The 15,154-nt window shown below is 30.8% G+C and overlaps 4 protein-coding genes across 4 annotated transcripts in view; 2 read left to right on the top strand and 2 right to left on the bottom strand.

Moving 5' to 3' along the window:
• Positions 1-741, bottom strand: part of LOC119829417 (trissin receptor) — a 104,420-nt gene extending 103,679 nt beyond the window's left edge. Inside the window, exon 1 of the mRNA XM_038351907.1 lies at positions 547-741. The gene's annotated coding sequence lies outside the window, so the exon portion shown is untranslated. The remainder of the gene's footprint in view (positions 1-546) is intronic.
• Positions 742-7,411: 6,670 nt separating this feature from the next.
• On the top strand, positions 7,412-8,464 carry LOC119840207. Its single transcript, XM_038366723.1, has 4 exons — positions 7,412-7,606; positions 7,752-7,855; positions 7,934-8,116; positions 8,292-8,464. Exons 1-4 carry the CDS (start codon positions 7,525-7,527, stop codon positions 8,313-8,315), a joined length of 393 nt encoding a protein of 130 aa, XP_038222651.1. The 5' UTR covers positions 7,412-7,524; the 3' UTR covers positions 8,316-8,464.
• LOC119840196 (ankyrin repeat domain-containing protein 39) lies at positions 8,464-11,330 on the top strand. The gene is made up of 3 exons (XM_038366712.1): positions 8,464-8,665; positions 8,745-8,966; positions 9,158-11,330. The coding sequence occupies exons 1-3, from the start codon at positions 8,557-8,559 to the stop codon at positions 9,340-9,342; spliced, it is 516 nt and encodes a 171-aa protein (XP_038222640.1). The 5' UTR covers positions 8,464-8,556; the 3' UTR covers positions 9,343-11,330.
• Positions 11,141-14,948, bottom strand: LOC119840186 (ankyrin-2-like). Its single transcript, XM_038366702.1, has 10 exons — positions 14,857-14,948; positions 14,624-14,752; positions 14,044-14,530; positions 13,739-13,896; positions 13,380-13,555; positions 13,059-13,209; positions 12,842-12,966; positions 12,536-12,665; positions 11,950-12,133; positions 11,141-11,874 (listed from the first exon to the last, which is right to left on the bottom strand). Exons 2-10 carry the CDS (start codon positions 14,703-14,705, stop codon positions 11,481-11,483), a joined length of 1,887 nt encoding a protein of 628 aa, XP_038222630.1. The 5' UTR covers positions 14,706-14,752; positions 14,857-14,948; the 3' UTR covers positions 11,141-11,480.
• Positions 14,949-15,154: the final 206 nt, after the last annotated feature.

Genomic DNA, 15,154 nt, shown 5'->3' on the forward strand with positions numbered 1-15,154 from the left:
AGAGCTTATGATACGAAGTACCTAAACATCCTATTATTGAATCGTTTTGAAAAAAAGCTATTCGAAATTAAGTTCAGTTAGTATGTACATTGTCTTAAAAATAAATACAGAGTCTGATTGTATTAGTCATGCTAATAAAATTGTAAAATATAATAATTCATAAATGATGAGTAGTTAATGTGTAGAAATGTACTTGGCCATTCTATATTTTGTAGTTTGGTATATAAGAAAACAGAAGTAGTAGGTGTGCATCTTTGTAGTAACCCGAATTCTGTTTCCCATTTAGGGGTTGAAATACTTTTTAAAGAAGTAACTTTTAAAAAGTATGTATTATTTTGTCTAATGTATCAGATCTACATATAGATTAGAGATTACGATGAATTATAAATTTATAATGAACTGAAATAATTAAATCGCTTATTGATTCTAGTTATTTTTTTTATATTTTTTGTCGACAAACGCATATACTATGTACACTTATAATAAATTATGTTAAAGTACTCTTTGCATTTAATAATTTAATAAAAACGAAAGTAAGAAATTTACCTTAAATTATAGGACACTCAAATTGTAATCTTTGTTTAACTTTGTCAATAGTTTTCACTCACATCCAAAATATTAATTTAAATTTATTGTATTCACTCCATATGTTTTAAAATCAATTAATGAAGCAAAATCCGAAACTCTCAGCTCACGAGCTTTCGTGAACAAAACGCGCCACGCCGTAGCGACTACCGCCTTGAAGCTTAGCCGCACAAACACTGAATCTGAACAACAACGAAAACACTTCTGTAAAAATAAGAGCAGATCATATTTTCAGAATTATAACTAGGTGTAATGTGTCATTATTAATAATAAAATCAAGTCACTATTATAAGCAATTTTAATTCTCGCTTTTTATACATATGCGGGAGCGTATTTTATATTGCACTGGCAGAGCCAGCAAAGGGGCGAGTGGGCCACCTGAACTTAAGAGGCCATCACTGCTGACATGCACTAGTAACACTGGTGGTGTTACAGGCGGAAGGAAGGAGTAAAGGATACGGTGGTAGAGAACTAACCATGGTACGAATTGTATTGATTTTTTGGTGAATATGAGGCGAGAGTTTTATTAGGAGGAAATAAGTATTTTGGTATACATTTCTTGATTTTTGTTTGGCTCTCCTCCACGGGTCCAAGCCTTATCAAGGCAAGGGGCTGGATTTTCCTCTATACTGAAGCGAACAGAAGTGTATTTTTTTACAAAGTCTATTTATTCGAATCTGGACATTTGTTTACTGTCGACATGGAAAAGCTACATATTAAGTACCTACATTAATTCTTTGAGGACTCGTCATGGATCGCGAAAAATAAAACAATTCCTACCCATTCTAATATTATACATCTATTCAATAATAAAAAATTACAAAGTAATTCTCTCCATCTGTCTGTCTCTTATTCACGCCTGAGCCATTGAACCGATATTAATAAATTTGGTGAGGCCGAAGCGAAAAGCTAGTTTAAAAAAAAATTAACTTTATAACTACATCGCCATTGTCTGAGTGAACGAATCGTGTTTGAGGTTGAACAAAAGTGATGCCCTTCCGTTTAGGTTCCTTAAAATAAGGTGCAATAGCGCGGGCTGTGTAGCTCGGGGTACATAAGAGGCGCAGGAAGTGCGATGGCTATGATAGATACATATTACACATAGAAGCAAGACAATTTAGACTCCTTTGGCTTTAAATTCTCTCTATATTTAGCGTAGATATTAACTAATAAAGACATCAATAAATAATGACAAGCTAATGGTGTCTAGAGACCGAAACGGCGACATAATTAGAGCATAGTTTACCCTGATTAGATAATACTTACATTTACGTTGACGTTACCTAGTAATTACTAATTTTCGTGGGTGTCCACAAAACATGTGAACGTTATTATTTACTTTTAAAACTTTCCAATTTTTATCAAAAAGTACAGAAACTTCCTGGGATTTGCCTGTATTTGGACAAGCTAGCTAAAGTTCAAAACAATTTTCTGCTTAAGTTCACGAACTCCACCGTATCGGTTGCTAAAGCTTTGGGTACAAACTAGTCGTACCGTAGAAAAATAACTTCTATTAAAATATATATATACATAGATATACTTAGTTATTAGTTACCTCGTTGAGTTGGAAAGCGTTATAATTATAGAGGTGATCCCTAAAACTTTTATATGTAAGATTTTTCGTGAACAATTGTAAATCACTATAACAAAGCATCTATGCAAAATAATGTTATAGAACCTACAGTGATTTCATTGAAGTTTTTATCGCAATGTGTACCTAATTATCAAAAAGTTATCAAACTTAAGGAAATTCGTCTTATGCCTATATATAGATACTGTTCAAAATGTAAAAAAAGAGGTGAATGTTACACGTCTAGCCTTAGGTTTGAAATGAAAATATTGCATATCAGCAGAATCGCTGGCGTTGCTACTTCCGTTTAACGTGTCGTTTGGGCTAAAATCGCAATATCGGCATAGAATACTTAATAGTACTGATATCAGTAAAATGTCGTACACGATAAGTCGACGTACTGAGCTTTTTACTATTTGCTTGTTACTATTCTGTATACCTATTTCAACTGATAAAATATTGATGCTTAGTAGGAAATTTTGTAACGTCTGTATTTCAAACTCATTAACCTCATTGCACCAAAAATAACTGTAGAAAACAGAAACACCGTTGTTTATACAAAAGCATTTTATTATAGGAAAAAAACGAAACGCATGGTTCAGCTTTTTATGAAATTATGTACTAATAAATTTTCAACGAAATATTTCAGTGAGGGTTTAAAAAACATTTCTTGGGAAAATTTAATATTATGGGTATAAAATTAGTTATTGTTTAAGTTTATTTTAACAAATTCTTAAGAGTTGTTCTCTACTTCATTAAATATTCGAGAGGGATACTCTAGAATTTTCGATAAGTATATTGATTAGCGCAAAAAATGGATTTCTTAATAAATGGCTGAGAGGAGCAAATTAAACTATATAGGTACCTAAATTATAATGTGACGCTAAAACATTATTTTACTTGTAGTAGGTACCTAGCGAGTTTCTTTATTTGGAGAAAGGTATATTAAGACAAGAAAGGTTAAGATAGATCTAATAATTATAACTTTGTTTTGTCAACCATGATGGTTTGTACATTACATACTTTTTATTGTGCCTCTTGATTGAACTGATAAAAGGATTGTTTGTGTAACCATTGTAAGAAACTTATTCTCACAAATATATATATATATATATATATATATATATATATATATATATATATATATATATATATATATATATCTCAATAGTTATTATTGATAAAAAAAAAACTGCTATGCCAAATTGTTTAATTACATCGTACTTTATTCAAACCGTACCGTAAACGTAGTTTACCTTATTAAATAAAAGGGCTGTATTTAGTAGTTATGAAATAAAATTCAACCATCTATATAGCAAAAAGCGTTAAATATGAGAAACTTGGCCATATCACATCTATTAACGCCAAAGAGTGGGACCTTTGAGACTATACTTACCATTCTAGAGGCTTATGACTTAGTATTCTCAGAGGATGACACTGGGTTTTATTAAATTAAAGAACCAAGATACATATCTATCTACAGACTATTTTATTAATTTTAAAATTAAAGTCAATTCTTAATTTTTCGTTACTTATGTAAAATGGGGTGACAGACACAAAACAAGGATTTTTTATACTTACATTTGCGATTATCACATGTAAACCTACTATCTAGTTTGTGTTTGTAAGGATCAACGTTTTTTTTATTAACAGGCAACCTGTTGATTGACGTAAGGTTAGGCAAAAATAAAATATATGGATATCATCGGTTGAACTACGTTAACTTGTGCTCCGGAAAGGTACTGATTATAATGTGTGTTATTCTATGATAACATTACTGAGAGAAGGAGGTCTATATTCTTTTCCGTACCCTTCTCTGTCCATTCCATATAATAAATAAATAAATAAATATACTTAAACAACATCTTTCAATTCCCAAACAATATCAATACAAACCCCCAAACAGAACTGTAAACATTTTGCGAACTTAGCGTTGTACTGCTTTCGAAAGTGAACCTTTATTAAAACGGTAAAATTAATTAATTCGTTTCCTGCAAGCTAAATATGGAGATATAGAATAGCAATGCCTTCGTGCAGGAAACTTTGCGGTTGATGTTGTACACGAGCAGAAATTCATAAAGAAGTTCATTGTGTGTGGAGGCAATTTGAAACTTTTAATTTTCTTTCTTCAGCTTTTAGTAAACATTTGAGTGTAAAATATATTACAAAAGGATTATATTATATTGTATATGTACATCATTTTCATCCGAGCCATAACACAACTTTCGCAATGTGGTGTGATCTTTTACTGTGATTTCAACGCATTGTGAACTATTACTTTTTGCTTAATAATTACAATATATTTTTGTAGGTACACACTAGATAATAAAGGTAGTAGAAAAGAAGCATATTCATTCAAAGTAAAATAAGTTTTATTAAATTTATAAGAACTAATAAATCCAGCTACCTGATTACCTGAGATCAGGAATGCTGCTGTTGTATGCGTACTTCCAAATATTACACGAGAACATTCTCTGTAAGTTATATATTCAGGTCGACAGCGACGCTTCGGGGTTTCCTACCTACAGACGTCATATGAGTCCGGAATAATGTTGGAATTCAGTGAAATGAATTTGGATTACATGTTGAGCTATCTGGTGCCTGATATCGTGTACCAACCAATCAGTTCTATTATTAGTATAATATTTTGTAGTGACGTATATTACGAGTCGTCAGCGTTACATAACAATATACCCATAAACATGTTCTAATTAAGTATGTAGTAGGTATCACATCCCCCGTATTCTGTGACATTTTGGACCGAGCCTGGAACCTAAGTACAGTACCCCTACAGATGAACCAGCGTGAAATAGCGGCATGCTTTCGGCGGCATGCTTGCGGCGGCGGCATCTTTTATTGTGGGAGTCGAGCACGCTTCGGCACGAATTGGGCCAGCTCGCACCGGGGAAGTACCACACCCCCACAGAAAACCGGCGTGAAATAATAGCTTGCTATTGTGTTTCGTACGGTGAGTGGGGGAGCCGGAGGCCCATATCCTTTTCCTTACCCTTCCTAGTCCTTTCCTTTATTCCTGTCCTAATCCCTTCCTTAAAGTCGGCAATCCCTTTTGTAGAGGCGAAAGGTCTGCAATTGACCTTACGCCTCTCCAAATGTTCATGGGCGGTGGTAGCGCTTACCATCAGGCGACCCACCAGCTCCATTGCCGACTATGACATAAAAAAAAAAATGCAACTGTGTTTCGTACGGGGAATGGGGTGCCCGGAGACCCGTTTCCTTTTCCACACCCATCCGATTCCATTTCTTCTTACCAGTCGTTTTAATGTGAATAAATGTATTCAATCCTTATTATTGTTCATGGGTATCATAATTGTTTTAATAATGCATAAGTCACGGTAAAAAAATGTAAGCACTGTGTAATTATAAATATCTTAGGCTAAATTTCCACGAAATTATAATGTGTCGATAAATTGTAATCCGTGACATATTTTTCAAAATTGTGTATGCTCGGTATTGTGAATGTAATTATTTATACAAGTGCATTATTTTTCATTTTTTTTTTTCAATCAGTGTAAATTCGTTATATGGTGAAATGACCATTCAATATGTTGGGCTAGGTTTGGCTCGGTTTAATTAAAAATTATAAGGAAATAGAGTTTTATAAGCTTCTGCTGTATGTTTCTATGCTTGTATATTTGTATGTATTATTTCTTTATAAGTATAGTGATGAATAAGTCCATTTAAAACGTACAGTGAGTAAGGTCTTCCTCAAGGATGCGAATTGTGTTAGCTGCAATGAAATGGAGCCCAATTATTTTATGCCCTTCACGTTATGTGGACTGTAGAGCAGCCCCGCTGAAGGTCAAAAGGCAGTATTTTTCCAATAGATTTTTATTTTGGTATAGTACAATTCCCTAACCAGCCATTAATAAGCAAGTTAAAAACTTTTAACGATCGTATAAGTACCTCATATATTTTACTAATGCATATATGTACTGAATTTATATTTATTTAATTTATATGTACTTATGTATGTTATATAATACGTTTATATGATTATATTCATGTTTTATGTACTTCAAACGTACCTCCTACTTTATATATTACTTATATTACTTTATCACAGTTGGTTGCCTGGAACAGATCACTCCTTAGTGGTAAGGCCGCACGCTGTGCTGGTTTAGTTTTAAGACATTTATTTTAAGGATGCGTTATGTATGCCAGCACAATAAAGTGTAAATAAATAAATAAATACCTTTCCATATTAGAAACATAAATCAATACCTTCTTTAGTTATATTCTAGTAGTCCGCCCCGACTTCACCCGTAGTACCTACGATTTTTTCCCCTTAGAATCCTTTTTAGAAAATATATAACATATTTTGAAAACGTAAAAAACAAAAACGTATTGTTCAAGCCGTTCTCGAGTTTTACGCTTAGCAACACATGTGTCGATTCAAAGGTTAGTAGTTAGTTCATTTCAAAGTCAACCAATATTTTTCTCTACTTAGTAAAACCAAGCATCATATAAGTACAGTACGGGAATCAATAAGAATAATATAGAATCAAATGTAAAATTCAAGTTTAATAACGATGAGGAGTGATTGGCAACACATTTCACTGATCTAAAGCCTCGACAATGACTTGCGTTGGGGTTGGAATACCTCATGTTCAATTAAAGATTACAAAAAAAATTATATTAATAAAATCCAATGACCAATTTATATAATTTTGCTGTATTAGGTTATTGTTAAGAAAATTAATGTACTGTGCTTTCATTTTATGTTTTAGTAGGAATATCGGGTTAAAAAGTTGCCTACAGTTCAGTAGTTTTTGCGTGAAAGAGCAACAAACGCACACACATCCCTACAAACTTTCGCATTTATAATATTGCATTTTCAAAAAAAAAAATATATATATATTATTTATTATAAAAAAAAAAAAATATATGTATATAGGCCTCAATGTTCACTTGTCACTCCTGTATACATATTGTTTAAAAATGTAATTTAACATCTTTGGAAAAATATTATTTATTACTATTATATCTAAAACAAATATTTGTGCACTTGTGTACAAGTCCAACTATCATTTGACGTTATATTATATGATGTACGTTATATTATATTTATATCAATAGATGTTTTACTACAACACATGTTGCGTAACTACGTTTGGTATGAAGAGTCCTAATTTACTTGATGGTTCATTTTGACAGAGGACACTGACAAGCGACAACGACGTTACAAGAGTCAATACTGAAAATATTGACTAATTTTCCTACTTGTACTAGGTATAATTCTTAAGTATATTTTTTACTTTGCCTTCATATATTTTTTAATCTATATGAGTGGTAAAATATTTACAGTCGGTCTTAACTCAGTTTGAAACAGTATATTTTAACCGTAATCAATGCCCTACATTTTGATCCGAGGCAATTTGGCTTCGTATGGACATAAGAACCCTTGGCGTGTTTTGGTATCGGGTTTAAAAGGTAGATCTTACATCTAAGAGTTTTATTTAGTCCACAAAGAAATGAACTAAAATTTCGAGTCACCCTTTAATTAACAAACGTGAAACATCGTAGCAACTTTATTTCACATTCTCTAGTATCCCATAAAACTTTTTCAATTTTATAGCTGGAGATATAGAGCAATTGAAACGATTCGCCTGTGGAGGTTATTGTGACGATTCAACAATTGTTTATCTGCAACATCCATGCGTCATACTTAGTGCACTTGAGGTAATGATAAGAATTTTATTAAATTATTAATATTGATTGGTTTGATCATAAAAGATATTAAACTCTGGACTTTTTCAGGTATTGGGTTACAAAGTTGTTGCTTCCAGTTCAACAGCCGTAAAACAGGATTACAATGAGTATATGTGGACTATGAGAAAAGAATTTTCTGAACCAGAACCTTCTATAATTGTAGAGCAAGACAATATTACAAATTTCAGTAAAGAGGCTATGCACTACCATCATTCTAACAAAGACGACGAGGTTTAAATTTATTGTTTACTATCTATTACTGAATAATATAATATAATGGAAACAAAAGGTAGTCAAAATGTATCGGGAACAAACTTAGCAAACATTCCAATGTCTGAAGATGGTGTAGTATACATTGCAGTAAAAGGTTCACTTCATGCCAATGATTGCTCTGTCTTTGGTTTAGGTCAAGAGGAAATCAAAGCACTAACCAAAAAATACCCAGGATCTGGAGATGTTGTTAATGGTGTGACTATGAAAACAAATGTCCTTCAACTGATTAATTCATTGAGCCAATTGGGATATAAGATTGTTGCAAGCACTGGAGAAGCAGAGATTACTTGGACTTTAGGCCGTGATATTTAAATCATATCAATACTCTTCCATTGTCATAATTTCATTAACATAATAATTATTTTACTATATTTTAAAATAATATTTAATTAATTCAAATGGCTGATGGAAATTGTTGTAATCATCATTGCAATGCTGCCAGTGCAAATAAATCAGTATGTCAAACTTTATCTGAAATGGATTGGGAAAGAGGGATATGGAATGCAGGTAAATATACTTGAAAATAAAATCGTAACATTTTACTTTATTAAAAATGTTACAATTAAATGGTAATCTAATGTTTCAGCATTTTCTGGAGATAAGGATAAAGTGATTTATTTAATTGATCGAGCTAAAAATGTTTCTGAAGTTGTTAATGCCCAAGACAATGCAGGCTATACAGCTTTGCACTATGCAGCTAGGAATGGTCACAATGATATTTGCAAACTGTTAATAGCAAAGGGTGCTCTGATTGACATTCAAACAAAGAGTGGAAAAGCAACACCTTTACACAGAGCTGCTGCAGCAGGTATTTAAGCTTTCTATATTTACAATTTATAACACATGCATGACACTGAATAAATAGTTTATTGAGCAATGGTTTGGATCTGCAATAAATGTCAATTAAATAGATTTTTATCTAACTGTACTAATCTAATAAAAATTGTTTTTTGTTTGAATATTTAAGGGTGATACATAACACTGAATTTTTTGTTATAGGTAAATTGTCTACAGTCAATCTTCTCCTTGAATCTGGTGCTAAAGTGGATTTACAGGATGACGATGGCAAAAATGCTCTACATAAAGCAACAGAATATAAACATTTCCATTTGGTAGATATTTTAGTCAAGGCATGTCCAGACTTACAGAATGTTAAAGATAAAAGAGGTTTGAAGCCCTTATAGGAAAAATAAGAGCATATGTTATTTTTATATCATTATTATTCTCTAAAGTATGATTGCAGCCTATGAAGAATTACATTTATTGACCTATTAGCCTACTGACAGTATTCACTAACATTTTCGTCGTGAGCACATTCTTAAGGAACCTCAACTAAAATACAGCGTAAATTATAAAGTGGCTCAAAAATTATTCCCAGTCTGCTAGTAAACTGCAACCATACATTAGTAGCTTAATTGTTTTATTTGAAATTATTTATTAAATTTGTTAATGGATCATAGTGTAATACATTATAATCATCAACAAAAGTTGTCTAATACATGTTATATTTCTTTTATTGCAATGAATACATTGATCTTGTGATTATTACTGCTTTTAGTAAGAAAATATGCAATTCCTCAGTTAAACTATTTGGAAGAGACCTTGGCTTAAACACACACAATTAAACTTCTCTTGTTGTTAACCATACCTACACTACTAATAGCAATTGTTCTACTGATATGTACATAGTATGGACCTTCCTTTCGAAAACTTCAATTGATTTATTTTGTTTTAAGTTTTTGTTTGACACTGTAAACTATATTTTTAAATATTGATTAAGGCCTAAGCTTTCACAAGCCTGTGTCCATGAAATTAATGAAAACAACTGGGCTGATGTGGATGATTATCCTAATAAAACAAACATAAGAAACTTGGGAATTAAGTGAGAGTTAAATACTCACATACATCTCAAACATCCATTATTGACATAAATTTCAAGGTATATGCAAGTTTTCGAATGAAAGGTTTTAGGTATTTTAAAGTTCCCTCTTGAAAGTCTGAGTCAAAAGTAATTTTGAGTAATTTTTTGTAATGAATGTATTACGCAATTGTCAGCTTGATTAGTGTTATAATAGATAAGATGTTGTATTTTTACATATCGCAATCATGTTAATTACACTGTATTTCATCAATATCTATTTTAAAATATTCATAATATTACTACCTATTGTTATAGCCTGCAGGCACTAAAATACCTAAAAATATCATTAAATTTTAATAAATTACCAAATGAGTAAGTTTAATTTATGAATAACAACAATATACGCAAGCCTTTTTATATTATGTATTTTTGCTAATTATTGGCGTTTGAAGCAACTATCAAACATACATAAAATTTTTAATATCAACATAAAATTAACACATCGTCACATAGACCGAAAAAATAACACTATCACTTATGTCACATTGCAATATTTTACCTAATTTATGAAGCTATTATTAAAATAATTTTATGTGTTGTATTGGGTGTTGTTTGGAATAGAGTTTTATACCTAATAACTACGAGTAATGGCTAATCACATTATCGTATGTAATAGCTAATCCAAAAAATCTCTGTCAAGACTCAAGAATCATTTAATATATTGATTTAAATGACGATGTGAGGCCAAGTTCATGATAAATAGGTACTTTTTTTTAATCTTTAACATTAAGTATTTATTTCAATCTATTCACTTTTGCATTACACTATAAGGTTTCAGTAATATAGTTTATTTGAAGTTGCTTTAAAAATTTATTAAAGACTATGGATACCTACAAGTATTCATTACATTATTATTGCAATATTATTCATAACAATAATTAGAAACTATTATTATAGTAATCAATATAAATATAACTTGAAACAGCATCAAGATAAAATTAGGCCTTAAAACCTGTCTATTAAATGAAGTAATAAACACTACATTGATGAAAGAGATTGAGCGTCTCAACACAGGTATGGGGTTAAATGCTGCATCGATAATTTGTGTAATATTTTTTGGGGATAAATAAACAATATTTATTTTTATACTGATAAAGAATGAATAAAGTTTTACCTATTATTTATTATACGGAACTTGATATAAGGATAAGATCATTATGTTATTTTTATAAATACGTTTTCAACAAGTCACTTCAATGCAACCACCTACACTTGTGATTCATTAATTTAGACGAGTATACCTTTTACAAATCATCGTCTTATTTGGAAATTGCAAACATGTTAATAATACATATTTCTATTTACTAACTATGTACCACACTAGTGTTTAAATAAATAATTGTTGTATGTACATTCGTTTTTATTAATTAATATAATTACTCAACTTTTTCACACACCAAATTATTCCTTTGATCTACAAGAAAATATATTACACTCATCTCTAAACATTAGGAAGGTTTTTAAGCTCTTTGGTAGAGGTAACAAGTCTATATATTGGTGAAGAGGTCTTTTTTTACAAAACAATCTTAATTTAATTCTGCAGAGGTCTAATAGACTTAAAGGTTCTCTACAAATGCTATGAAGCCAATGATCCATTGTTTCTCTAGTTGTTAAAGTATTATTCTCAACCCTATACTCAGAAAATGGTAGGTAATGACCAGCCTTTATAAGTAAACTTGCAATGCTATTTGATACCCTTCTATTAACTATTGATAAATTGTCTAATCCACAGGACTGTGAATCACATGCATTCACATCAGCACCATGTTGAATTAAAATCATTGCTGCATCATCCCTAAAAAAAATGAAATTCATATATATATTTAAAAATGGATTGCAAGTATATAAATTCATTTGAGAAGAATATTACTTTTGTAGTAACAGAGCTCGATTTAAAGCTGTGTCGCCTGTAAGTGCTGTCGTATTCATATCTATTTTATAGTCCAATAATGAAATTATTAATTCCTCGAATTCATTTGGACATTTCACACTCTCAACTGCGATGTGAAGAGCATTGGCACCAGTTATACTATTACATATATTTGCATTTGCACCTAGAAAAAGACAAACATATAAAATCTAAAAAAATATTTTTATTGCTATAGATTTCAAAATAATAATGCAGGGTTTATTCGCTACTAGCTGACCTGTCAAATGCATGAATATTAAATAGCTGTATTTTTTTAAATTTAATTAGCAATAAAATTTTTATATTATTTTTCTTAAAACAAAAATAACTACTCTATTCAAGCAATTAATGTGTGATCCAATGACCACAGGAAATAAGAAGCATTTTCATATATAGATAATGTCAATAAAAAAAAATTACACCTTTATCAATTACAATGTTTTAAAATGTTACCTTATTTGATATAGGCAAAGAGAGTGTTATTCCGAATATTTGTTAATCAAGAAGAAGAAAGATTTGTAAATGAAAAATTTCTTTAATTTATTACCTTTCTGTAGTAGTATTTTTACCACTGAAACCTGTGATAGACGTACAGCCAATAACAAGGGAGTATCTCCTGTATCATTATGTAAATTTATTCCTCCTCCATGGCTTACTAACATTGTTACTATATCTTCCTGTTAAAAACATAATTATGACAGGATACACACAATCATAGAGTAAATTCAACATATCTTAATAAAAAAATGAACTGCTAGCACAAATAATGTAACATTATGACTCTACTTGAAATTATTTCATTGATCTTATTTTGTTCATAGTGTACTTCAAAAGATAATTCTTTACTCTGTACCTGTCCTTGTAAGATTGCATTGTGTAAAAGTTTATGGGAATGTGTAATCCTTGCTCCAGACTTTAATAGAAGATCAACTACATTTGTATATCTTTGCCAAACTGATTCGCATAGAGGAGTGTAACCTGAAATTTATAACAATAATTGATGTTTAAAAATTAAAATATATATAATAAACATTGTAGCCGCAAATTGCAAAAATAAATGTGCCCCTCACCATGTATTTCTTCACCATTAACATTGGCACCAGATGATATTAAATATCTTATAACATCAACATGTCCTCTTCCAGCTGCTAAATACAATGCTGTGCGCTCATTTGTATCTCTTGCCTCTAAGTAAGCTCCATTGTTGACTAGAATTTTTACCTAAAATAAATGTACCATTTAGTCCAATTACATTTAACCATAGATATATCACACATTTTTTTGTATAAAATTAAATATTATTTCAAACATAATTAACCCTATCCAGTTCAAAAATTAGATCCAATTTAAATAAAATAAGTTGTTGTCTTTTAAAATATTCAAGGACTAACCAAATCTAAATATCCTCTGGATGCAGCAAAATGTAGTGCAGTCATTTTCTCATGTGTTTTATAATTAACATGACTTCCTGCTGACAAAAGCTCCTTAACAGTTTCAATATGATTTTTAATCACGGCTATGTGCAGGGATGTAAGGCCATCCCCTGCTGTTATATCCAATTTGCTTCCTTAAATTAATTGCATAATTTGTAATCTTTTTTTTAGTCTGTTAACTAAAATGCATACTACAAAAACTAAATTGAAAACAAGACTCAAAATAAATTACAAAAATTGAATCAGCAAAAAAAATTTCATCAAAGCTAATCTAAAAACATACAAATTTCATATAGATTTACACTCCAATTATGTACCCGAATCCAATAGTAATTTAACAATATCTGTATGACCCTGTTCAGCTGCATAATGTAATGCGGTTCTCATAAATGCATCTTGTTGATTTAAGCCGTTTGAAACCATTGTTGCTGCTGCTATAGCGGCACCAGATTTCTCAAGTATAGCAGCATACCACCTATTACATTATTGAAATAAACACTTAGAAGATTTCAGTGATATTAACCCTTCTATATTATAAACATACATATAACATCATATTACATCAGCTATAAATCTGTGGGACACAACATTTCAGATATATGTTTATGAAAACATTACTTACTTATACATAGATGACCATGTCTCATCTTCGCTTGTTGTGGGGGCAACATTTCCAATATCTTCATCCCATTCTAATTCAGCTAAAGGTGTTGCTGCCAGGGAACTCTTAGGGGATATAATATTACTTAACCTGCTTTCATCACTACTAGAGCCATCACTATTTACAATCACAAAGTATCCTTGATTCTTATCAGTTTTTGTACTATTGGATATAAGATTACCTTTTTCATTCTGAAAATCAACATTAACTCTGTGTGTTCGATTCTTACATTTACTGACATTGTCATCATGCTGCCCTGTCCCTCTATATTTTCTTTTATGAGATTTAACACTGTGTTTTTTCTTTGAAACACCATAGGATGAAATTTGATTAGTTCCTTCTGATTTACAGGCTTCAAGTAGCAATTTTACAATTGAGATATTACCTAAACTTGAAGCTTCCCCCAGACAAGTTTTGCCTTGACTAGTTATTTTGTTGGGATTTGCACCTAAAAGTATAAAAATGTTTGAATGAAATGTTTAGAAAAAAAAATTACATTCCTGTTCATTCTTCATCCTTCATCTATTTCTAACTGAGATACCTTTAGAGATGTAAGAAAGGATAGCATCTTGGTCTTCTGATATAATTTTGTTGATCAAATTATCTTCCAAAGATTTACTCATTTCTGGGGCAAAGCTTTATTGATGTAAATTTATAACAAAAAATGATTCTGAAAAATAGATAATTATTTTGATATAAACATAAGCTATGTGCTATAGTAGATAGGTATCTAAAATATTAAAATTTACAACTACCAAGGCGCTAGGTAGTTACCATTGAAAATCTGTGGTCGATTTTGATTTTTGATAAATCCTTACTAAATTACAAACATCAATTCCATCACATAAACTTCAAAGTCAATTTGGAGTTTGGACAAAATTCAAGTATCAAATGTCAGTTGTCAATGAATAAATATCTATCAAGTTTTTTTTCATCTTGCAATATTTATCTATTCTACTTGGAGCAGCCTAGCATATAATATATTATCTGTGCTAGTACTTAATCTACACGAACCGGATTGAATTATGTTTTATAAAATAGATGTTTTAACATATTATAGAAGACGCGTACA

Source organism: Zerene cesonia, chromosome 1, assembly GCF_012273895.1.
Source record: "Zerene cesonia ecotype Mississippi chromosome 1, Zerene_cesonia_1.1, whole genome shotgun sequence".
NCBI lineage: Eukaryota > Metazoa > Arthropoda > Insecta > Lepidoptera > Pieridae > Zerene > Zerene cesonia.